Consider the following 26,182-nt stretch of genomic DNA (forward strand, 5'->3'; position numbering starts at 1 on the left):
TTTTCTGTCTCTTTACCTAATTTAGTGAGGATTCAGAGGGAAAATGAAAAAAACACAGATGTTTTTTTCTAATTTTTGCTAGTTTTTACTAAATTTCTAATTCTAAATTTTCAGCTAATCATCCAACTATGGTATCAAAAGAAAGCTCTATCTCTCCTTGAAAAAACAATATATAGTTTATATGGGTACACTATTCACAGTAAAAGAGAATCATCGCTGAACCGACAGCGCAAAAATGGCAAAATTACTCCGGGATTGAAGGGGTTAAGTTTGTATCTTATTCTAAAACAGTAAATATGCACATTTGATACATTATAACATTATAAATGTAAGTAAATTTACTATTGTATTATTGTAGAGTAGGATTTTTTATGTTATTAAAATTGGATTCTGACTGAAAGGATACATTGCCATTGGTATATATATAGGGTCATGTTTATTTTAGCTTTGTCTGGTATGTTATTTTTGTAATAGAGGTGACTAATTAATTATAGGCTTTTTATGGCCTTTTTCTTATAATGTAGCTTTTTTTAGTGGCTGCAATCTAGAATTTGGCAGTTAAAAGTTGGAAATGTAGTCTTTTACGATTTATTATACATACCAGATTTGTAACCTTTTTACTCTGTTTTCTTCCAGTGTGTGTCATGTACACTCAAGGTGTAGAGAGTAAGCAATGGAGAGAGGTGAGTCCAAATGTTAGGACTGTATGTAATGGAATTAAAAATCATCAAAATCATTTTTTTTTCTAAAAGTTATTGGGAAAAAAAGAATATCACTGTTGGAAAATCAGAACATCTAATTCGTAGTTGAAAATCTAATACAAAAACACACATTCATAGTTTTTCATAAATGTTTAATGAAAAAAGTAAAGTTTGTTTTAAATGAAAATTTCTCTTTAAGTGTAGCAAGAGATAAATATATCAAGTGATCGAGTAGTATCCCCCTGGGCTCATTTATATTGCTTTTCTTTTATGAAAGCAAATGATGAAATTTGTATTATACAAATCAGCGAAGCAGACCAGCTCAGATGAAACTGGCACAGACAGTAATTCACTGACAACCACAGATACCAATTCCAGCTGCTGCAGACAGCCACAACTAATGATCCATCCATCCATGGGGACGCAATATTATTTCTAGAAAACTAGCTTCCTGTGTAGCATTGGAATACACAATGTTCTCCAGCAATTGAACTCCTACCAAGTGTAAAATAAATTATAAGATAAATCAGTTAATATACTTTGATCAGATTGAAGTGAACTTAGTTTTCCATTACTTTTGACAAAAACATTCATTCACCTACTTCCTTGGTTAACACAATAGTCAAAACAAAAAGTAAATTAACCACAGGGGGCTAAAACATTCACTAATATATAATATAATTCGATTAGTTGTTGCAGCTCTATATACAAACAGAAAGTTGGACAACCAATAGCCTTTTTAAGCCCCCGATATGCCACTCTGCCCCCCCCCGCGGATATGCCACTCTGCTCCCTAGATATGCCATTCTGCTTCCTAGATATGCCATTCTGCTCCCCAGATATGCCAATCTGCTCCCATATATGCCACGCTGCTCCCCAGATATGCCACTCTGCCCCCCAGATGTGCCACTCTCCCCCCCAGAAATGCCACTCTGCTCTCCTGATATCCCTCTGTCCCCCATATGCGACTCTGCCCCCCCCCAGACTTACCTATGCATTCCCTTCCGCGGGGGTTCTATGACGATGCGCTGGAACGTCACATCACGTTGGCACTCAGGTTGTCTGTGTGCATCGCGCGGACATTCACCAGCTGCCAGCAGGGCTAAATGGAAAAAAAAAATAAACACCTTCCCTTCGGCCGGAAGTGCATATCCCGGGCATAGTCCGATACGAATTGCGCACCCATGCACTAAACCCCGATTATAGGCCAAACCACGACTTTAAAGATTTAAATTAGGGGGAAAAAAGTACGGCCTATAATCGGGCCAATACAGTATATGTTTAGGGTCAAAGGAAGCTCTGACATCCAGCGAGAAAAAGGTCTTCTCCTTGTTTTGGTACCTGAGCAAGTCTTTTGGCCTTGGGATATCGGTCTCAAGTTTATTTCGGCTTTGTCATTCCAGTGGATGGGCAAGCGGACACTTTGTGTAAAGCTTAGAGACATATGTGAGTCGCAGTATTGTTAAAGTTAGCTTTTTTTCTAGCCTTTTTTAGAGCAATGAGGATTAGTGAGCTCAGTTTTTTCTTTAGATCAAAAAAAGACCAACTGGAGAAGGGCCTTACAATTACTCTGGGACTTTTGTCTGGTTCCCTCTCTGCCCCGTAATGTGCCTGTCAGAATTTTTGGAGTTGTGGCCTCAGACAGAGTGTCTGCTTTTTTTTATTCTTGTCATGATTACAGTTCACTCAATTGTATTTGGTGGTGGGTGTGTTGCATCCCCCCTTTGCATCTCACTAGTTTAGAATACGGTCAGTTTCAGAGGCTGCCTGGGAGAGTTTGTCAGATGATGCTAGACGTGTAGGGTATTCAGATTCTGGTCCTAAATTAGGCCTCACTTATTTTAATGTGCTTTAAGAGTTGTTCACATTCTGGAGTGAAACACAGCTGGATTTTGACGCAAATAATATTCAGGTCAAATGGTTTGGCTATAGTTGGGAGGAAATAGTCTTTGAGATTTATGACAGGGCAGCGGTGGAGGGCCCCTGCACATATTGCTGCATGGGGCCCTCCGCTGGTTATGGTGGATGTTCTGGGCCTTTTCTTGCAGGCAGAGTTCCAAAGGAAGGCTGGGTGGTAGTATTCATGCCACCTGCTGGTGCAGCTTACGGCTTGTGGGAAGAATTGGTACACGCCAACAAGTTGGAAGGTCTCCCTTGAGTCGGACCAGTGTTGGTCAGTTTAAGAATAACACAGGGTTGATAAAAGTTGAGGGTGTGTACCCCCGTGGCAGTTGAATATACCCCAACTGTGGGGGAAGTTTACACTGTTTTCTGCTTGAATAATAACGTTGGGTCACAGTTAGTTGCTGACAAATATATAAGTGCTATGGCCTTTCTCATTTCAAAGTCTGTGTCTGTCATTTTTGGGGTAACAGTCCTCTCTTCAGGAATGCTAAACCTGAAGCTTGCAGACAAAGTATGTGGAGTTTATTTGGTATCCTTGATTTTTGAAAATAAAAAAATATATATTGCTATTTATAAATTGTACTTTAGTGCTGGTTTCCTACATCAGTGCTTTAACGTTGATCCTGACAAGGCCACGGATTTGCTACAATTCATACTTTGTGAACCAGAATAACATATCCACTAAAATAACAGGGCAGCTACCTTAAAGGATCACATTAGGAAGAATAAATTCCAAGCTTCTTTTGCACCAGAAAAAAAAAATCTGACTAAGATGTGTATGTGCGAAGACAAATTTCTGCAACTTAATGTGGGCATGCACATTTTAAATTCTCAGTGATCTATCAGATTTCCCTATTGTTCCGTACCAATTACAGCAATCTAATCTGTACAATCGATTGAAAGCTTTTTAATCATGCGCTAGACCAACGTGCAATATACAGTCAGACCAATTGTTGTCTTGTGGCCGATTGTGAGACCAGAAGCTGTGTAGCTGTTTTGTGCACACAAACAGGAATAGTATACAAGTAGAACAAAATAGGATGTGGTTTAATATTCAATAGAAAGAGGGAAAGAATTTGGTATACATGGTACCTTTATTGGCTAACTGGTGTGTAATGGATTGCAAGCTTTCCAGTCTAAGAGAGCTAGATAGTCTTGAAAGCTTGCAATCCCTTATACGCCAGTTAATCAATAACCTTTACCAAATTCTTCCTTTCAATATTCTAGTCACGGTCGGCTCAAGGGTTTTGGGGACAGCAGTATACTAGATGATCAAAAGTATGGGGACACCTGACCATCACATCTATATGAGCTTGTTGGACATCCCATTCCAAAACCATGGACATTAATATGGAGTTGCCCCCTCCCCTTTGCAGCTGTAATAGCCTCCACTCTTCTGGAAAGACTTTCCACAAGATTTTGGAGTGTCTGTGGGAATTTGTGTCCATTCAGCCAAAAGGGTGTTCAGTGGGATTAAGGTCTGGGCTCTGTGCAGGCCACTCAAGTTCCTCTACACCAAACTCATCAAACCATGTCCTTATAGCTGGAACTTCTGGTTTTGCCCAGAGACCCTGAGTCAAGCACTCCTCTTGTGGGTCACTACAGGGGGGGTCACTACAGGAAAACTTCTGCCCACTTCCCCTCCAACAATAGCATATGTCCTATGATGTCAGCGGGACCGCCCACTGACACCAGCAGTGGCTAATTTAATAATGTGACTATATTATGACGCCATAATTGATGTCAGTTGCTTATAAATACAGTAGCAATAATATTGGATGCCTGCTGCAATATGTTAAAAGCCTAGTAATACAATTTCAAGTTTAAACTGCATTGTGGGGTGAAATTTTATTATTGGTAGCGTATACAGCTGTTACTAAATGGTGAATTTAAACAAATAACGTGTGACCCTCTGTTATTCCATTTTAATATTTGGTAGTATTGGTATATGTTCAGTTATCTTATTAGTACAAAAAAGCCATGTGTCATAAATATGAATGGGCAGATGTTTCATGCACCAAACCAAATGAGGAGGAATGGCATACTAGTGCATTATGTGGTTTTAATACTTGTGTGAATTGAGGCAAGCAAAATCTGGTTTGGTACATTTGGTACGGTGCATTAACAGATCAGGAGTTGCAGTCCAATATTAAACCGTAAGCTATTCTACTTGAGGCCGTATTTAATGGTAAAAAATAATTATCTTCAACATAATGAAAGATCTCCCTTTGAAACCTGTCTGTAAGGCCATTAGGATCGCTGATATTACAGCCTGCACATTAGATAGATTATCCGTTTCCATGTTATTGTAAAATGCCGCAGGTTTGTGATCAAATAGGCAGCATTGTTTAAAGGGAAAGTGTTCCTATACAATATAATTCACAATATATCTAGTGGAATATATAACACAGGATTAGGAATAGCTTGTTCATTTTCCGAGTTCAACTGGCCGCCATCATTATGCAGCCCAATATAATTATAATATATAATATAATATTACTGTATATACCGGTAGCCATGCAGACCAGTCACACTGGCTAGCATATCTTATCATTTCACTTTACAATCAAAAGCATTTATGGCTGTATGGGCGTCACATGTGCATAGCCACTTATAATTTCTATACATGAGTGCTTCATTTTTAGTCAATAATTAATATGTTTTCTACTGGAAGCATGGTTGGTTTTACCATATAGGACACTTAGCGGGTAAGGGGCTCTTTTTTCCTCACTCTCTTAGCAAGCAAATTCATTCCGGGGGGGGGGGGGGGGGGGTTTACCTAAGTTTGCTTAGGATGCTAGAAACCTTATTTCCGGTTCTGATTATAAGGTTCTTGGTGCATATGAAGATACCCAGGGAAATCTGTGTCCTGCTCAATGCTTAGTATGAACGTTAGATAGAAGGTAATGCAGCACTGCAAGTTCATTATTAATTTAAAAGTCTTCTGCATAATCACTTGGAGTAATACGTTCGTTATCACAGGATAGATACGCAGTATATATATACACAGCACAGACCGTTCTTGCTGCTATAGGAGAGCTGCCCTATTAGCTCGACGCTGTCGTATCTGTTCCTCCTTTGCTGTCACTCTGTCACTGCAGCTCAGAGACGGTTTTCCAAAATCACAAACTGAAGTGTCAGATCATTGGGAAGCCTGACACAGTCAAAATGGATGTGTCAGAATTTAGAGATGACAGAAAAAAAGGGTGAATACAGAGAGGGAGCTAGTTAAGTAGTGAGGAAAGATGGTATGAATGGAGGGTGAGGGAACAATACGATACAGAATAGAAGAGAAAGAAAGGGGTGGATAACAAGGGGGGAAAAATCAAAGAAGGGAGGAAACAAAAAGACATGAGTGGAAGCTTTGTGGACAGAAGAATAGGTAGTAGGTTAAGTGAGACTAAAAATTCCCTACTACCTCCACCCAATAATTAGAGGAAAGTTAAAAAAAGAATAAAACATAATATGTCTATGGCAGTGACTCCATAATACCTTCAGCTACTCACAAGATTCCTTTGTTGCTTCTGTTTCTTTTATACGCAGAGTTAATGTTCATTGTCTTCATAGTGTAGACCTATGCCGGGCCAGTCCTCTAACACATTGATATCCAATATGTACATTCCAGTATTCTTTTCGTTGCACCATACCAAATGTGACACTTACATAACAAAAGCATCTTGCATTTCACTATAATGGAACTCATGGTGATTATACATCATATCGGAGAGTGTCATGCCATCCTCTAAACACGATGTGTAACCCCTGTATGATTCTAGGTTTTTTAAGCTGTACCTTACTAAAGGTAATATGTGTCTCATGGGGGTTCAGTCTGTGTAATAGGTGAAATAAACAAAGCTACATACATACTCATGCACATAATGAGTATGATTTTTGTAAGCACAATGGTGTGTTAGACAGAGAAGAAGATGTGCAGGATGAGGATAAATAGTAGTCTGAAACAGAATAGACAAATATATACAAGAGCTAGGGGGATGTTTCATTCCCTTTAGGCAGATGGAACCAAATCATCTTCAGGAAACAAGTGGTGCGAAGACCCAGAGCGCAGAATAGCCAAGAGGGCATGAAAGTGGGTCACAGAGAAAATCACGTGCGGTGCTGGGTTGTAGCTTTCAGCGCGGGGAGACCGTACAGTGATGTGTGTTAAATAAGAAGTGAAAAGACAAATCTGCATACAGTAGTAGTAGACAGAGAAGAGCAAGTAGATATGTCCTGGAAATGGCATGGGGTACTAGATGACTCTATATGAAAGGGGCAGAGCGGCATGGGGTTTAGTGGAAAAAGCATGCAGATAGTAGAGAGAAGTTGACGTGCTATGTGTTTATATGTGCAGAAAAATGTAATAAGTAGTATAAGTTTATAATAACTTAAACTTATGTAACATAATCACTTGCTTCTTCCAGGCTGACTCGCCAAAATATAAAATGTATTGATCGATCATATTTTTGGGGTAACTTTTTAAATTTCATGTACCTATACCAAAATGTTTGTTTTTCATATTTTCTTTGACAATAACTGTATGTTTGGGAAGGATCTTTAGCACAGAAATTGATCAAGCAAACAAAATTTGCAATAAGAATTAAATGCTTTAAATGTAGGATGCTAAAATATTTGTTAAATGGTCTTTGCTTCTTTCTGTGGTATGGCGATATACATGTAACTCAAAATAACTAGAGGACAGGTGGCAAGTGACAAACTGTATGTTACCACAGCTTTGCATACGGAAGCCATTGGCTGATGGTTTAACTTCAGATTCATCTCTTGCCAGTTTGTGAGTAGTCCTTAATTGACTACGTTACAAAGTGGTTGTTCTATCCCAGTGCGTCTTTGGTTGCTGTTGTAACCACTTTCTTCATGGTGCCAGGTGTTGTCCTTATAGAAGAAGATACTTAAATGCTGTACCAGTAGTCTCGCATTTGGAGAATTAATTTTAGATACATGAGGAATTTTACTGGTGTCACGATAACCCCCTGAGGCTGAGGACACATGGGGGTAGGTTTGAATTTGGGAGGGGTCACTAATGGATTGCTGGGGAGACTCCTTGCCTGCGTGCCCAGTCCCCTCTTCTGTCTTAGGCACCTTGTGGGAAAATAGGGTGACCGGAAAACCCAATCTGGTCTCCATGCGCCTGAACAGGACCTAGCTGCAAATCCATGAAACTGCTAGGAACCACGTGATACCACCAGCATTTGGAATATTTGGTGTCGCTAGGTACCTCTGTTGCCCTGCCACGTTGCTCTTTTGGGGTTATACTGGACTTGCGATGAGTCACAATTGAAGGTTATTACAGAGAGGGAGCGCATTTGGGAAACCTGGTTTTATTACCTATCCTTAGAACCGGGGTTTACCCAGCCACGGCTCTGGAACTCTGGCCTGGCTACCCTGCTGAATATTCCGGGGGATGCTCAACACTGTTGCTCAGGGTCCCGATGACGGATCAAGGCGCTTTTTGGAACATAACATCCTTGGACCAATTGGAGCTCCCCATTTGTAGCCCAGGATTGACAGGCTTGACGTAGCCGTTGTTAAATAATATACGCACTACAACACACACACTCACCATAAGCCATCCTGACTACCATTACACATCGCTGACATCCTTCCCTTATACCTATCATACATCACTCCCATCACACATAACACCTCACTCCCTCACATCCATCACATATCACACCTATCACAACTCACTCTCTCATACCTTCCACACATCACTCTCATCATGCCTTATACACATAACACCTCACTTCCAACATACCTATCAATCACATATCACTCCCATCACAAATTACTTATATCACAAATTATATACACAAATATCTGACCAAAACAGGGTTACCAACAAAGTCTGTAATTGCACAGTAGGGTAGACAATGTAGGGAGCAGGTTAGGTGGGCTGGGCTAGTGACCTTAGAACAGGCCAGTGGGTAGTAGTGATGTCCGGATCATGAACGAATCGTTCATTGATCCGGTTCTTTTTAGTGATCCGGATGAATCGGTTCACTAGACTGAACGATTCATTTGTAGCGGTTCAGTCTGTGAATCATGCAGCTGTAACCTGATCCTAGAGCTGTGAGTCATCTGCAGAGCATTCAGACACAGACTCAGGGGTCAGGTTACAGCTCATTAATTCACACAGGAACGATGACTCATAGAGTCAGAGAGTCGTTCGAAGAGTCGAATGATCCAAAGAGTCGAATGATCCGAAGAGTCGAATGATTCGAATCTTACAGGGATCCGGATCTTACAAGGATCCGAATCTTACAGAGATTCGAATCATTCAGAGAATATTACTGATACCATACTTTTATAAATAAATACATTAATAATGTTCACACTGCCCCCAGGATTTAGATTCCCCTGAGTTTGCCCCCCTTTACCTATAACTGCACCTACAGTTAACTTTATTAAATTAATTAAATTAACCCTCAGTCATCAGCATAAAATTAACCCTTATACTCCATCAACCATAACTGCCCCTGAAATTAACCGTAAAGATCCCATTAACCATAACGGCCCCTGAAATTAACCCTAAAGACCCCATTAACCATAACGGCCCCTGAAATTAACCCTAAATACTCCATTAACCATAACTGCCCCTAAATTAATTGCATGTACTCCAGATAAATTACCTAATAAATTGGTATGGTTGATGGGGTCTTTAGTGTTAATTTGGGGGCAGTTATGCTTAATGGGGTGTTTAGGGATAATTTAGGGGCAGCTATGCTTAATGGGGTCTTTAGTGTTAATTTAGGGGCAGTTATGCTTAATGAGGTGTTTAGGGTTAATTTGGGGGCAGTTATGCTTAATGGGGTCTTTAGTGTTAATTTAGGGGCAGTTATGCTTAATGAGGTGTTTAGGGCAGTGATTATTAATGTATTATTTATAACAGTATGGTGACATTCTCTGAATGATTAGAATGCCAATGAAGGCAGAGAGTCGTTCAAAGATCCGGATCTTACAATGATCCGGATCTTACAATGATCCGGATCTTACAGTGATCCGGATCACTGTAAGATTCGGATCCCTGTAAGATCCGAATCTTTGAACGACTCTCTGCCTTCATTGACATCACTGGAGGCAGGGGGGAGGATTCATAATGAAAGGGGCGGGGCCAATCGTTAGTGTGCCTGCATGGAGTTACTGGAAAACAGTAACTCCGTGCAGGCACACTGAGTGATCCGAAGATCCGGATCATGAATCGGATCATTTCAGTGAACGAATCGAAATGATCCGATTCACTTTAATGATCCGAACTTCCCACCACTAGTGGGTAGTATTAAAAAAGTAGCATTAGAAAACTGTTTCTTAATAATTTCAAGGTAATTGTAATCTGGCAGTGTAGGTTGAGCTTACTGTGAATTGTCTTTGAATGGTACGTGGTCCCTTTATATTTTCATGTAGTCCTATTTGCAAGTACATGGATGCATTCAACCAATTCCCCTGCATGTTATATACTCCCAGTGAGATACAGAGTTTAAGCTGTCAACCAGTGACAGGACGTATTCCCATTTTATTTAATTGGTACTTTACTGGCACTGATTGACAGTTTAAGCAGAAATTTCAGATCATGGAGGAATGAAGAAGGGATTAACTGATCTCCTTAAGTGTGTGGGAATTAATTAATATACAGAGTCATAGGTTCATGATAGGCGTGTTAGGGGCGAGTTAAGAAAGTAACCCATGATCCGCGCTAATGAAAGGGCTGCTTGATTGGGCATGAAATATCAAACAGTTTTATCTACCTTTAGATATGTGTGGGTTCGGCAAAATAAAATAAACATAGGAAGGGGAGGGGCTTATCAGATTATGAAAGGGAGAGCTTCACTGACTTCAGATCTCTTTAGATAAAGCCACGCCAGGATTTGTTATCCTTCTCCATTTTCTTTTGTTTCAAGTAAAGATAATTAGTTCTGGTCGGGGGGTCCCTGAGGGGAGTCATCTGTGCAGAATTTAGCTGCCTGAGGTGTGGCTAGTTCGGGGGGCACTAAGACAAGCAGCTGAGTGAAGGTCTCACCGTGGGCTAGATCCCTGGTGAGTGGCAAGCCTATGTCCATAGTCTCAGGGTCCCCGGCCAGTCATTAAGGCCTTTTATCTCCTTTTATATAATTTAATAAACATGTTGACGTTGCACCTGCCATGTTTTTGGGATATTTTAGTACTAGGCACTTTTGTCTGTTCTCCTCCCCGGGCTGAATATTGCTAGGTATCCTCAGTATTAGTTAAATTGTATTCGTCACTTCACCTAAAAACTGTTATTTCTAGCATCCATAAGGCGTGTATCTGTTGAAGTATAGTTTTTTTTTTAAGGTTGATATGAAGTAATCAGCTCAAACATTTCATTGATTTCAATAATGATTGCTCTAAAAATAGTAATCTGCATCAGATCTGTTTCAGCATTGCCTTGATAAATATAGCTTAAGATGTTAACAGGGTGAAATTGGAGTTTAGTATCCCAGGGGACAGTATCTGTAGAGAGTTGAGGAATAAGACAAAATATGATTATTCCTAGACCTTGCCCAGAAATAATTCTTTAGTCATGTCAGATACAGTATAACAATGCTTTTGTAAATAGTTTTCTGTATAAATATGTAGAACTATTCAGGGTTGGCTCTAGGTTTATGTTAAGGGTACCCCTAGGCTTGATACAGTGGCTTTTGTAAGACTAAAGAGATGTATACAGTAGGGAAGAAACCATATGCTCTGCTGTTTGGCTCCCTGTCTAGGAACTTAAAATCGTTTCTGGGTATGATTGTTTTGGGTGGAAAAAACCCACCAAAACTAGATTATATAAACAGCAGAAAAATATGTTAACATGTTAAATTGTATAATTGTAATCATAAAATTCTTAGTTATATAAATAGCTTTCAGTATGTCACAAAATCACATAAAAGTCTGTAAAGCCCCATCTCCTTGCTAAGTCTACAACCCTATTTCTATAGGGTGCGAAATCACATATCGTGAAGTGGGACAAGCAGTAGTCTCACCGTACCCCCTAAAATAAAAATCTCTTTCTTTGGCCATTACAAAGGTTGTGTGCTACAGGCAGAAGAGGTCCAAAATTATTTAAACAGGTCTAGTCCGACTTGGACAGGCGGGTGTGCAGTAAGCTGCATTACGTGACCCTGCTTTAAAAGAGTGGCTGCGGGTGAGAGCAGGAATAAGGATCTCCAGCAAAGAGCGGCTCCTGACGGTTATAATCCTGCCATATTGGCTTTCTGTATTGTTGCATCATTGGGCAATTTATTTAACGGAAAACAGTAAGTATTTGTGGCTCTTATGGTAAAATTAGCATAGCTTTGGAAAACCCATTGCACAGGCTACATTTTAAATCAGTGGCATAAAACATAAATTGGTGTTACCTATAAGGAAAGTATGCGCCTTCCCTCCTTAAGGGCCACAAATTCAGAATAATACCCATTATTCAGGGATGCACAGATAAACAAAATAAATAAAAACAAAGCTTATTGTCTTTAATAACCCCTGCTATACCTTAAACTATGCTACATTAAAACTTTTTGTATGTAAGTTTTTCTTTTTTTGTAATTTATGCTAAATAAAAAATTCTATTTCCCCCTAGTAGAGTTGGTAGGATAATCCCAGACGCTGACCCCACTTTCTGGAGGTGGTGTAGGGATGTAGGCACATCTGGTGGTGGTGCCCTCTCGTGCAGCCTTTTTGGGACCAGGTCTACCGGACTTGGCACTGATTAATTGCCCTCCTCCTCTCATTCCAGATGTGATGCGTCTTAAATAATATAAAGAACCATTTGATGCTAGAGTAGAGAGCAATGCAATGATCATTTTTGCATTAATAAACAGTCATTGTCATGACATCACTAATAATCTATTAATTTTACACAGTTTGGACGTACTGAGGTGATCGATAATTCCCTTAACCCGGATTTTGTTCGAAAGTTCATCTTGGACTATTTCTTTGAGGAGAAGCAAAATCTGCGATTTGACCTGTGAGTTACGATTGTACTCTACATAATAATTTGGATAATTTGAACTAAAATTTAACAAAATAAAATAAAAAGATCCCCTAAGGATCTTCCAGTACGGTATATTGAAAAGCGCTCAATGGCTACATTAAAGGTTCAAATTACAGACCTTTGACTGTTGCTACTTCTTGCAACTAAGTAACATTTGTATAATTCTGAGTAGAAACAATCCTTTTGATTTTTTTTTTTAATCTTTATTAAAAGTTTTAGTTCAATTTATTATTATTATTTTGTTATATCTATAGCTATATCTCTCTCTCTCTCTATATATATATATACCTCTTGCTGGAATTAAGTTCCATTCTGATGGACAATCAAATATATTTTGCTCCTATATAATAATTAGAAAATACTTGAAATGCAAGTGTGCCACCCCATGTCTTTCAGTAGGCACGTCCAGTGAAAAATGAATTATTACAGTTCAGCTAGGGTTAGAGGTTGCTGTTGTTCAGTTGTTGTTCATTCGAGGGGAAACTAATGATTAATTCACTACAAACAGAGACAACAAAAAAGTTGTATGTAAAACAGATATAAGTTAGAAATGGTTATCTGAATTTTACTTAAAGGGTCTATATAGGAGCTGTGTTAAGCTCAGATTAATGAAACAGGTATGACATTAACTTCTAAGCACTCCATTGAAAGCAGCGTACAGGGTCCAGAGGCTTCAAGTACCAAATGGCCATATATATATATATATATATATATATATATAATTTCCCTTAGTAACCGAGGGCACCCTCTTCTCAGAGCAAAATTATATTATGAAGTTAAATTTCCCTATTTAAACTGTTGTACTTCTGTCCTTCTTCCAGATATGATGTTGATTCAAAGAGCCCTGACCTTTCTAAACATGTGAGTCCCCTTTTATTTTTAGTGCAGTCTGACAGCAGAATTTTCCATGTACAAACATGTTGTTTTCTCTTACTGTTTCTGTTATTCTTCCTTGACTCTCTTTCTACATTGTTCCTCTTTGCCTGCATCATCCCTCAGCAGGATTTCCTTGGTCAATGCTTCTGCACATTGGGGGAGATTGTTGGTTCTCCTGGAAGTCGTTTAGAGAAACCATTAATGTAAGCCATTACCTTCAATAACTCTAGATTATTTTAATAATGAGAATACCGCAACATATAACCATGCAACCTTAACAAGAAATGATCTGTAATGTAAGATTCAGTATTAACTGACAACAATAAAGCTGTGATAAATTTTAAATGAAGAAGGATGAAGTACTAGTATCAAAAAAATTCCTTTTTTCTCTATAGAATTGGACACAATGTCCTCAATTCCAGGACATGGAAGCCTGTACCAGCAATGTCTAATGGGTAAGACATAACTGTGCTTTCTTATATAAAATATTGTTTTCTATCATTTTATTTAGGTAGATATCAACTCTGAACCTGGGAAAATATCACTTGGTGTAAAAATGTATTTCTTTGGTTTGCTAGCTCGAACATATGTATTTGCCCAATTATAAGACAACCCTGATTATAAGACGACCCCCCAAAATTTGAATATTAATTTAGGAAAAAAGTATATAAGACTACCCTATAGGAAAAATGTTTTTACTAGTAAATATTAATTTACATGTAAACAATTATTTCATTTTAATAAAAACTATGATGGAAAAAAAAGATTTTTTTTGGTTTTGATTTCCTTTTATTTGCCACTCTGCCCCCAGTTGTACACATCTGCCCCCCAGATATGCCTTATACCCCCTTATATGCCACTCTGCCCCCCAGAAATGCCTTATACACCCTATATGCCACTCTGCCTCCCTGACATGCCTTTTAACCCCCTATATGCCACTCTACCTCCTTGACATGCCTTTTAACCCCCTATTTGTCACTCTGCCCTATATATTCCTTTAACACCCCCGATATGCCACTCTGCCTCCCTGATATGCCTTTTAACCCCCTATATGCCACTCCCCCCAGATATGGCTTAACCCCCTATATGCCACCCTGCCTCCCTGATATGCCTTTTAGCCCTCTGTGTGCCACTCTACCTCCAGAAAACCATTAACCCCCCCCCATGCCACTCTTAACCCCCCGACTTACCAGTGCATCCCTTTACTTGTTGTGACCCGTGCTTCAGACTCCCTGGTGTCTAGTGGGGCAGCCTGTGCGATGCAGACCTGCGCTTCTGCTGGCCAGTACTTCCGCCTGGGCTTCTTTGACTGAGCGCCGGCGCATGGCACAGACCTCCACCAGCTGCCAGAGAGGCGGATACGGGTCTCCTGCAGCGCTGTGGGGATCTGCATCTTAGTCTTGTAGTCAGACCTCTATTTGAGGTCTGATTAGAAGACGACCTTGAATATAAGGCAAGGGATATTTTTCAGAGCATTTTCTCTGAAAAAAAAACCTTGTCTCATAATCGAGCAAATACGGTATGTTAAAACATACCTGTTGTCACGGAGCTGGATAGTCCGACCGACTACCTCCGCTGTCTTGTGCTCCATTAGCCTGGGACACACACTCTTTCCCCGGTTCCCCAGTCACTAGCCGAGACTCAGTGTAGGGTATAACCAAACGAGGACTGATTTATTTCTCACACACAGGGCTGAATATATCCAGCAAAACACACATTATCATAAAACAAGATATTGGGATACAAACGGGATTAACAATACAATAAGGTCCCAACCGCCACTATTACTGGCTCAAATCAGTTCCAGGGATGGCCGGGGTAAATGTCTGTAGTAGTGGAATTTGGGGGAAGGGGGGGGCAACATAATAATGCACCATGGAGTGGAGGGGTCTGATATTAAACTAAAACAATGGCGGTCATTCCCTGCTTGCAGATCCTGGCTGTCTGCTGGAGATAATCCCCTCAGCCAGTGATGAGATGATATCCTGCTGGGGGTAGCCACAGAAGTCTTTACAAAGTCAGGGCCCATAGTCAATAGGGAGGAGGCTGGCAGTCAGGTCTCTCCAGTGGCCCCAGTGATGGAGGGTTCCATCACACTTGTGCTAATTGCAAATCCTGAGTTGCCTGTGACCTCTCCTTTGCAGTGCAAAATGCTGTATGTTTGTTTGTTTGTTTTACTATTGTAACCAATTGCTATTTTGCAAATTAAGTATAAAGGTCTGAGGACATTGTCCCTTACTTTGGGTCTTGTGTAGGGCCTGTTAGAATCTTGATTCAGCCTGCATGACGTACCATTTATTGGGGAAACCTCATTTGGGCCAGGCTGCAATCAGCTGGGTTTTATGTAGAGGACCCTTCACATGATAATGTGGGTAGCCCAATAGATTTTAACTCTGCAGAATTGTAAATTACAAAATGCTTACAATCTTGTGGTTGGCAAACTGGACACCCATTTTATGGGCACAACCGTATTTGGGCCAGGGTGAAATTAGTTGGGTTTAATGGTGGGGGGTAGGCCCTTTGTATGTGTAGTGTAATGTGGGTGGCCCAATGGATTTTCATTTTTTTATCTCCTCACTCATCTACAGTCCTACCTTCTCTCTATGCCCATCTGATGACCTCTATCTGTCTTGTGCTCTGATTTCTAGTTCTCATGCATGCTTACAAGATTTCTCAAGGGCTGCCCCATCTTCTGGAATACCCTTCCCTGGCCTATCTGTTATTCTCCCTGCCTTTGGTCCTTTAAAAAATCCCTCAAGACCCACTTATTTAAGAATGCCTAGGAACTTACACATTAAATGTAGATCTGTAGATGTTGTTGGTCATTAACATGGCTTGATAAGGATGAGAGTGTTAGATGGAAAGGTTGCATGCTTCTCGAAAAAATTAGTTTTCAGTAAATCCTGAATTTGAGAGGGAAAAGGGTAATGACGGAGAGACGCAAGTCATTAGAGGGATGAAGAGAGTGGTTAGGGATGTATTTGGATAGTTGGGTAGCGATATAGGAGGGTGCAGAATTGTTAAGGGCTTTGTAGGTCACTGTTAAAAGTTTGAATTTAATTCTGGAGGGTATGGGGAGCCAATGGAGCACTTGACATGGGAATGGCGTGGAGGAATGGTGGGGGAGAGAGACTAGTAAGTAGGGAGTTGCAATAATCGAGACCGGATATCACAAGGGAGCAGATTAATATTTTGGTTGTTTCCTGTGTGACGGATGGCCGAATTCAGGAGACGTTTTTCTTGTGAAGGCGGCAGGAGATTGAATGTGACGGATGAAGGATAGTGCAGTTGTCAAAAGTGAAAGATATATATCGGAAATTGTGGATTACCATAAACTCAATCTTGGAGATTTTGAGCTTTAGGTAATGGGACACCATCCATGATGCAATTCCTGAAAGAAAGGACAGTTGAGGAGTTGAGTTAGAAGAGAGGATGAAAGGCCAGGAGAGGAAATGTAAATTAGGGTGTCATCTCTATATAAATGGTACTGGGAGCCAAAGGAAGAGACCAGTTGTCTGAGGGTTAAGGTTTAGATGGAGAATAGTAGAGGCCAAGAACTGAGCCTTGAGGAACACCAACATATAGCAGTAGAGGGGAGGAGCAAGTTCAAGTGAATGACACACTGAAAGTGTGATCAGAAAGGTAGGATGCCATGATCATGGAGGGTTTGTAGGAGGAATGGGTGGTCAACTTTGTTAAAGGCTGCTGAGAGGTCCAAGAGAATAAGTAGTGAGAACTGGCCTTTTCTTTTAGCTGCAATGAGATCATTAGTAATTTTAGAGTGCAGTCTAAGTTGAATGCTGTGGACAGAAACCAGATTGTAGAGTGTCAAACATAGCATTCGAAGATAAGTGATTGTATGTTAGGGGAGAAGGGAAACTGAAGGGTAGTTTGATGGGGATGTGGGGTCAAGGGAAGGTTTCTTTAGGATGGGAGAGATGATGGCATGTTTGAATGAGGGTAGGAATACACCAGAGGAAAAAGACACATTAGAAATATATTGGTTGGGGTTGGGGTAAGGACACTAGGAATGCATGATAGGAGATGTGAAGGTGCAGGGTCAAGGGAAAAAGTGGTGAGGTGAGAGGACTTCAGGAACGTCAGTAGGGGTAACTGTACTGAAGCAGGTGAGGGAGACTTGTAGCGAGGAGGAAGTCAAGGTACCATATGATTAATACCATAGGGAAGATGTTATCCAGGTCCGGCCTTAGGGGTGTGCGACCTCATTCATGTTAAATAAAGTAAAAAAAAAACCGACGCTTTAATCTAAGTCCCGGGCAGCGGCGCCGAGCGGTTGCTCGTGAAGCCTCTTACTCTCCGTGACTCCGTCGCGGTGCCCGCATCTCATGTTGAGCGCCGGACTATTCCGGCGCTCAACATGAAATGCCGGCACAGCGGCAGAGTGAGAAGACGGATGCCTCCCGCTCTCACCGCAGGACTCTGGCAACAAGGTAAGTGGTGTGTGGGGGGGTGTAGTTTGAAGGGGCAGAGGGGGGGGTGTAGTTTGAAGGGGCAGAGGGGGGGTGTAGTTTGAAGGGGCAGAGGGGGGTGTAGTTTGAAGGGGCAGAGGGGGGGTGTAGTTTGAAGGGGCAGAGGGGGGTAGTTTGAAGGGGCAGGGGGGGTAGTTTGAAGGGGCAGATGGGGGGTAGTTTGAAGGGGGGGGTAGTTTGAAGTGGCAGAGAGGGGGGTAGTGAGGGGGGGCGCCAGAGGAGTAGTCCGCACAGGGCGCCACAACGCCTAAGGCTGGCTCTGATGTTATCCATGATGGTGTCAATTTTGTTTTTAAAGGTGAGGTCTTGGGCGGAGAAGTTGGAGGGTGAGGGAGGTGCTGGAGACCTTTGGAGGAGATGAGTCTGTGTGGAAATTACAGGATCAGTTACAGGAGCAACCATATGTAAGACTGAGGGTAGAGTATAGGTATACTGAACTGTAACAGCATCAGGACAGGAGGTGGAGATACTTGAGAGATGTAGCCAGAGTGTGTCTATAAGCTGTAGAATGTTAAGGGGGTTTGGGAGTGTTATAAATATAAAACGTGTCTGTATCTTACTGTGATTACTGAATAACATTTAATGTATGAATATATATATATATACACTGTTATGCTATCAATAACCACTAACTATTGAGTGTAAAGTCAGAGTCCACACTCCTTGTTTTCTGCAATTAACAATATTTATTAAGAGAGGCTAAACAAACTAACAATACATATACAAATTACTATAAATTAGTATATGCTGTTACCAAACTATCTATTCATTGATTGAATGGAAATAACAAAGAAACAGCAGGATAAGCCTGTAAACACGTGATACAATTACCACTCCCTTGTGATCATCTCCACGCAGACTCAGAGAGAGAGAGCGAGAGAGAGAGTTGGCAGGACTTTATAAACACAATAAGTCCTCCTTCTGCTGGACACTCCCCTGGTAACCTATCTTCTCCAGTGACCCTTAGAGACCAAGGTGATAGAAAAGGGAAAGGACATTGCACTGGGGGAGGGAGTGGAAGGTGACCAAATGTCCTAACTGATTTGCCATGTGCTCTGCAGAGAAGAATCTCCATTAATGTTTGAGACCATTTTAAGGTCTTGTATAGAGAGGCTTTGCCCATTGGATCTCTGCATCATAACACCATTTCACTTCATTGGCATACAGTTGGTTGTCAATCATGCCTTCCTTTTTACAGGGAGGCATGTCAAGGTTAGATGAGTTGGAGAAATTAGATGCTGAACAAGTGGGAGAACATTAGGTTGATTTTCATCATGGTGCATTTGGGAGATAGTCCACTGTGAGAGCTAGAGAGAGGAAGAAAGTAGTTTGGAAGCAGCAGGTGAGAATGGGTATATTGAAATCCTCCAGGATTAATGGAGGGATGGCAGTGAAAAGAAAGTGAGAGACCCATGCAGTAAAGTATTCGAAGAATTGAGAAGTAAGGCCAGGAGGCCAGTTGATTACCAAGAGCAAAGAGGGAAGAAGAGACAGACCGAGTGCACTTCGAAAGACAAGAAGCAAAGGGAGGGAATTGGGGGCAGACATTGAAAGGTGCAGCGGGGGAGATGAGAATGACAGCACCCTGGAGAGAGTTTATTTAAAAAGACTAAATACTACAACAGGAGGACATAGTCATAAGCTAGAGGGGCAAAGGTTTAAAGGTAACATCAGTAAATATTACTTTACGGAAATGGTAGTGCACACATGGAATAGCCTTCCAGCAGAAGAGATAGATGTTAATACAGTAAAGACATTTAAGCAAGCATGGGATAGGCATAAGGCCAAGCTAGATATAGGATAAGGCCAAGTACAAAGGAAAAGTACTCAAAGGTTGGGCAGACTGGATGGGCCTAATGGTTCTTATCTGCCGTCACTTTCTATGTTTCTCTCCCTGTCTGTCTCAAGTCTAGGTGTAATGCAGTGTCTAGGTGTAGTGTAGACCACCCTAAGAGGAAGCAGCAGTAGAGTTGGAGAATGTTAACCATGTTTCAGTGAGCGCAAGAAGACTGACGTGGCTAGAAATGAAAAGGTTGTGGACATTAGTGAGTTTGCTGCACACAGAGCCTGCGTTCCAGAGGGCACAGGAGAAAGGGGTGCTGGGGTGACAGTGGACTTGTTTAAGAAGGGTTGCAGTAGTTTCTGTTAGTATAGAAGGTGTGGTGGTGGAAGCAGGTTGGGATGGTGGGCCCAGGGTTAGATTCAATGTTGCCTGAGCACAAAAGGAGTAGGATACAGACACATAAATGGGATTCTGATTTGTGGGGATGGGATGCCTTCACCTGACAGTGGTTAGTGGTGGGAAGAAAAGAGAGAATGGCATGTGTGCTAAGGTACTGTGATGACAGGGAGGGAGAGATGTGGACTGTGGAGCGGTTGTCAAAGGGAAAGGAGATGAAATGTGTTTAAGGAGTAGGGGAAAAGAAAAGAAGAGTAAAAACATGCAGTGGTTCATAGTAATGATTGTAACAAGAGATTAGATGGATTAACTATTGATTGCACGGGGAGATGGGAGAATGGTACATTCCTGACAACTACAACAGAAGAAAGGGACTTATAATTATTTCAAAAGATTTAAAGGTAAGCATACACTCTAGTGACGCATGCTGGGAAAAGCAAGAAGGATGCTGGGATACTGAATGTACTAATTTGAAACCAATCTATTTTATATATCACTGGTGAGACAGCATACTGTGTCCAGGACATAAATAATGTACAACAAATTCAAAGTATAGCCACTAGAATTGTACACTTCCGGATGGACTTCTTGAAATCTTAATGCATATCCTAGAAAAGTAAAATGAGAGGATAAACATGATGGAAACATACAAGAGTAGAGCATAAGGTCCAAGAGTAGAGCATTTTTACAGGGTGGAAGATGGTAGAGGTGAGTTTAGATGTCGCTGTAGAGAAATGATAATCAATCAGTGTGGTTTATTATACAGAGCGAATTGCAGCACACTAAAATGAAGGTTTTAGATTTTAGAAAGGCTTATTTTTTTAAAAAATAAAACATTAAGGTCAGTATTTAAAAAACCTGGAAATGTTTAAATAGCGTGCAGGAGAAAAAAAAACCAATGATAGATTGAAGAGAAAAGATGGAAGAAATAGAAGAGAGGATGAAGGTCTAGCTAACTGCCTCAATTAATGTTTCTGTCTCTTTTCTACAGAGAAGAGTGAAGGAAAAAAAAAGAAAATGCAAAAACATAAAACTCTCCAAAGTAAAAAGTGATAAATCAGTGGGACTTAAGAGAATACACCTTAAACAAAAATAATTAACCAGTCACCATTGACAGGAATATGTACTCTATCTATTAAATATGTGCGGCACCTGGGGACAGCATGCTGTGGAACAGTCCTCCATAATTTAAATGGGCCAGTTGGAGTGATCAGAGAACTCTCTTTTAAACAGCCTAGTGAGCAGCAGGGACAATGGAGAGCCCAACTACCCAATAAGGTGAACCGACCCCGGCTTGATAGAAGGGCTTCTGCCCTCACACCTGCCACCTTAGAATATACCACTTGGTGTGTTAAAAATAATTGAAAAGGGGGGTGGAAACCTGAAATGAGGGAGGGAGAGAAAAAGGTGCTAATGGACAGAGGAAGTTAGGGAGTGAAAGTAAAGATGACAAAGAATACTGTTAAAAAGGGAGATTATATTGGCTAAGGAGAAATGCAATGGAGGACATTACAGTGAAATAATGTTTGGGGCAAATATATAGATGAAGGCAGAGAATGCTCATAAATGGCATGAAAAACAGGGGAACCAAGCATATGCAAAGTCCTAAACCTAGTGGCATTACAGAGTACAACAAGAGATCCAACAACAGTCCTCAGGGATCAGAGAGAGATTGGTTTTAGGGTAATGCCTTGATGCGTAATGGTGAAGTTGTTGCGTGATAAAATAAGCTTACAGCCCTTGGAGACAATTTTATACTAGTCATATAACAAAGTTGACTCCTGGGAATTAAAGAATAGAATAAAGACTGAATGTTGCCAGCTCCCCATGTAGGTTTTAGTTTATTTATGAGTTAAATATAAATTACAGTTTGATCTCCACAACAGTCAGTAACTAGGGATGTTAACACAATTCATGAATCCGTGAGTTTTTGTAGGAACGCTCCTTAGACTCGTCATCTCTCTTTTGCATTCTCTCAGAGGAATTCAAAGTAAGAAGTGTGGTGTCATCATCATATCTGCTGAAGAGCTTGGTAACTGCAGGGTATGTATATTATCGGAGGTTTTGTGCATAATTTTTACTGTGAAACAGGTAATTTTAAGTATCTATTCTCTTTTTTTGATCTCATTAGGACGTTGCAACTATGCAGTTTTGCGGAAATAAGCTGGATAAGAAAGATTTTTTTGGAAAATCGGACCCTTTCATGGTGTTTTATAGAAGTAACGAGGATGGGACGTAAGTTATATGATTTTGAAAAGATTGGCAGTGCTGGTTTAAATGGACCATTTGGCATTGGTGTGTTGCCAATGAAATTACACAACCATATGTTTTCACAAGAAACGTGGTAATGATCAGGATGCAATGAGCTGGGAATACTCTGTGTGCCATATTTGTTTATTATTATTATTATTATTATTATTATAATTTTTTGGGCTATTGGTCAGGACTAACACAAACAATTTTCGAAAAATATATTGTTTATGTTTCTGTCTATACAAAACATTAATCTGTAAACGAAGAGAGTTAAGCACATGTGTTATTCCAGCAATTTGTGTCGTGTAGTACACTGTTGTGTGCTCGTGACCACAGTATAGTATGTTGGAGTATAAATGATTTTCAAAGAGTGTATTTAAATGTGTAAATTTACCTTAAACATGTGATATATTTTCAGTAATAATGTTGCTGGTACATATATTTTCAGCTCTAGAGTCTATCTTTTAAAACATTCTACAGCTCTAGCTATACAAGTTCAACAAAATAGGTGAAGCAGAACCTTTTGCAGGAGCAGTTTTATATCTAAAATTATAGCATTAGGTCACTTCTATACAGGACCAATCCAAAACCCGATTAAGGACAGATGAATTGCGTTAAAGTATGTGTACATTTGAACTGCATGGAAACTGGTGGTTTTTTTTTGCAGGTTCACCATCTGCCACAAGACAGAAGTTGTTAAGAATACCCTTAGTCCTGCGTGGCAACAATTTTCTATCCCAGTGAGAGGTCTGTGCAATGGGGACTATGACAGGTAATGATTGTAACGGCACAAAGTGACCCGATATTCTAAACTACATTGCATAACAGTAGTTTTTTAACCCCTTAAGGACAATGGGCGGTCCCTAAACCCATTGGAAACAAAACATTTTGGACGGGCTTTGTCATTAAGGGGTTAAGCAAAGAAACTTCCTCTAAACTCATCTTTGAATGGTCAAGCTGGTACCATTTTGCTGTGTTTTCTGGTTACACGTTCTCCATGTTTTTCTTGTAAAAGATGTTCCTCCCCAGCTCGCTGTTCTTCTCTCTGCTCAGTATGTCTCTGTTTCTCTGCTGTTCTCTTTATATCATTCTTTTCAATCTGACTTTTAAGTAAATTTTGGGCATGATTTTGCAGTATTTCTGAACGAGGACAGATATATTAACCAGTGCACGTGTCTAATTGTACATGCAACCTCTTTTTTTTTGTATTGACATAGGAATTTTTGCCTAAGCAGATTGACTGTAATACCCTTCAAATATATGCAAAGTATATGATAATGACATGCGTAATTCCTCTCCCAGTGCAAAACATCTCTTCAGGGACTCTGAGCCAAGCTAGGAAGAATATATATAGAACAGAAAGAGAGAAACTGACTTGAATGAAGAAGCAACTGAGGAAGTAGAGCTAGTAACTGTAAAGAAGGATAATAAAGGCAGTTTTGCTAGTGTGCCTAAAAAGTATCAGCTCCTTCTTCTAAGTGGTTCAGTACAAGAAAAAAGAAAAGAAAATAAGGTTGGGGACAGTTGTGACTATAGTTACAAATACAGAAATAGCATGCAAGGCAAGATGTTGGTAAGCCGTGTGTGGGTGTGATAGAGACAAGAATAGCATAGGTTGTAGAAATGAGGACTGCAATTCAGTTCTTGAGCAGAGTGTAATGACTGAACTGTTCTGCTAGTGGACTCAGAAGTAAAATACTTGATTAATAATAGATCTACGCAGGGGATCAATACAGGGATATCAAATTATAAGAATTTTAGAAGCGCTAGAATTGCAGTGGCGGAACTGATGGAATGACAAAGAGTGCAGGGTAAAAGGTGCAGTGAGAAAGATTACTTTGCTGACCATTGCTGATAACCTCTGTTTCCACGGCAACGGGTAATTCCAAAGTAATTTACAAAATAAACTCGTAGTTCTGAGAGACTGGAAGAGGTAAATGAAAAAGAACAAACCAAAACTAAATACGTTTGCTATTTGGCGTGTTTGGTGTTTATCGTATTTTATTTATGTTTTGTTAGGACAATAAAGGTGGAGATATATGACTGGGACAGAGATGGAAGGTATGGAACTATACCTTATTCATTCAAATGCATAATAGCACCCGAATACTATACCTGGGAAGTTTTTAAACGTGCTGGCCCCGAGATCCTTGAAATATTCATCCTTTAGTATGCCGTTGTGAAGATTTTATGTAGTGACTTGCCAAGTGTCTTAACCAAATACCTGGTACTGATAACCTTGACTTGTAATTATTTAAAGATACACATTATTGACTCACCTGCATTCAAGCAAGGATATCAATCAGAACATACTGGTAGCAAAATCACCAGTTGGCTGTCTTATAAATGATCACAGCAGTGTAGATTAGCAATGAGTCAGTTCCAGACTGTGTGACCCCCAGACCCTTACATTGGGGCAAAAACATTGATCTCAGGGTCAAGCCCTGAGGGTTCACAAACATTACAGTTACAAAACATACACAAACGTTAACCACGGAATACCCAAGGTGTACAATGCAGCCAGTGGGAGTAAAAACATCAATGCAATATTTGCATGTTATCAAATTCAGGAACCTGTGTGAAAATCTATAACGCATTTGAGCTTACTGCCTTTTTCTGTAGGAAAAAGAAAATCTTATTAACAAAAGAATTCTGTAAATACATTCATCAGATACATATTTCCTAATTCCTTTTTATAACCATTCCTCCAATACTGTGAGAATTCTGCTGGAACCTGGCTGTGTGCATGAATTTCAATTTATCACAGCGCCTGAGGAAAAGATGGTGTATGAGATTTGAATACTAAAACTACACAGCCAGCGTGGACCTGACCAGTTTTCCCACATCTCCGTGCCCTTGTCATTTCAAAACCCAATTGTCTCCTTAATGAACTGTGTGCTTTCCTAAAGCCCCAAAAATTGCTAGAATGATCCCTTTTTTAACTAAAGGGAAAGAAATGTGTCCAAGTACAAACTAATCACAGTACTACAAATTCACAGGAAAAAAATGCGCCCATTCTTTTAGAAAAACTTGGTCTGGTTTACTTTCAAACCTAACCATTTCATAACAAATAATTTCCCTCACATCATATCGTTATGGAACTGGACAGACATCGTTTAGTGATAATCTCCATAGATTGGTTTGAAAACATATCGGAAGCTACTGTTCTGTTCTGTTTTATGCAGTATGTGTTTTCAGTCATATTCCTTACACTACTGTGCTTTTCTTCTTTGCAGTCATGATTTCATCGGTGAATTCAGCACCAGTTACCGGGAAATGTCCAAAGGCCAAAGTCAGTTTAATGTGTATGAGGTGAGGCTGCATGTCCGCTAAGCCTCGTGAGTGTGTGAGGAGCTATATAAACCACTATTATTTTTGTTGTTAGGGATCGGGGTGCTGCCTCTTCTACTGTTATGTCAAAATGATGCTTTCATTGATCTGTGATAGAAATCCATGTTGTGTGTGCGTGTGTTTATGTATAGCATTCCTTGCTGCAAGTGACTTGAGCTTGAATCTAAATTTTACTAGATTTTTAGCACTAGTAAGACCCAGAGAAAGTCTGGACAACCCATAGTGAATTCTATACATACATATGGTTTACTCTTGTAGCAGTTCCAGGCAACTGAAATAGATTATGTATTTGAGTTAGAAACATAGAATTTGACGGCTGTCAACATGGATGTTTAAATTCTCTCATATGTATTAACTTCTACCACCTCTGCTGAGAGACTGGTCCATTTCTCTACCACCTCTCTGTAAACTAAAACTT

The 26,182-nt window shown here is 40.2% G+C and overlaps 1 protein-coding gene across 3 annotated transcripts in view; it reads left to right on the plus strand.

Moving 5' to 3' along the window:
• LOC149276978 (copine-5-like) overlaps positions 1 to 26,182 on the plus strand; it is an 89,244-nt gene that overhangs the window by 25,641 nt on the left and 37,421 nt on the right. The window contains exons 3-12 of one of the 3 annotated variants that reach the window (XM_089503178.1): positions 637 to 683; positions 12,485 to 12,588; positions 13,437 to 13,476; positions 13,618 to 13,694; positions 13,887 to 13,946; positions 22,140 to 22,203; positions 22,292 to 22,395; positions 23,081 to 23,185; positions 24,433 to 24,474; positions 25,650 to 25,725. In XM_089503178.1, the coding sequence (XP_089359304.1) occupies positions 637 to 683; positions 12,485 to 12,588; positions 13,437 to 13,476; positions 13,618 to 13,694; positions 13,887 to 13,946; positions 22,140 to 22,203; positions 22,292 to 22,395; positions 23,081 to 23,185; positions 24,433 to 24,474; positions 25,650 to 25,725 (719 nt within the window). Of the gene's footprint in view, positions 1 to 636; positions 684 to 12,484; positions 12,589 to 13,436; positions 13,477 to 13,614; positions 13,695 to 13,886; positions 13,947 to 22,139; positions 22,204 to 22,291; positions 22,396 to 23,080; positions 23,186 to 24,432; positions 24,475 to 25,649; positions 25,726 to 26,182 lie in introns of those variants that run through there. The other 2 variants (XM_089503179.1, XM_089503181.1) reach the window with 2 other exon arrangements.

The sequence above is a fragment of the Sceloporus occidentalis genome, unplaced genomic scaffold, assembly GCF_023333645.1.
Source record: "Sceloporus occidentalis isolate IW3139 unplaced genomic scaffold, rSceOcc1.0.p SCAF_222, whole genome shotgun sequence".
Taxonomy (NCBI): Eukaryota; Metazoa; Chordata; class Lepidosauria; order Squamata; family Phrynosomatidae; genus Sceloporus; species Sceloporus occidentalis.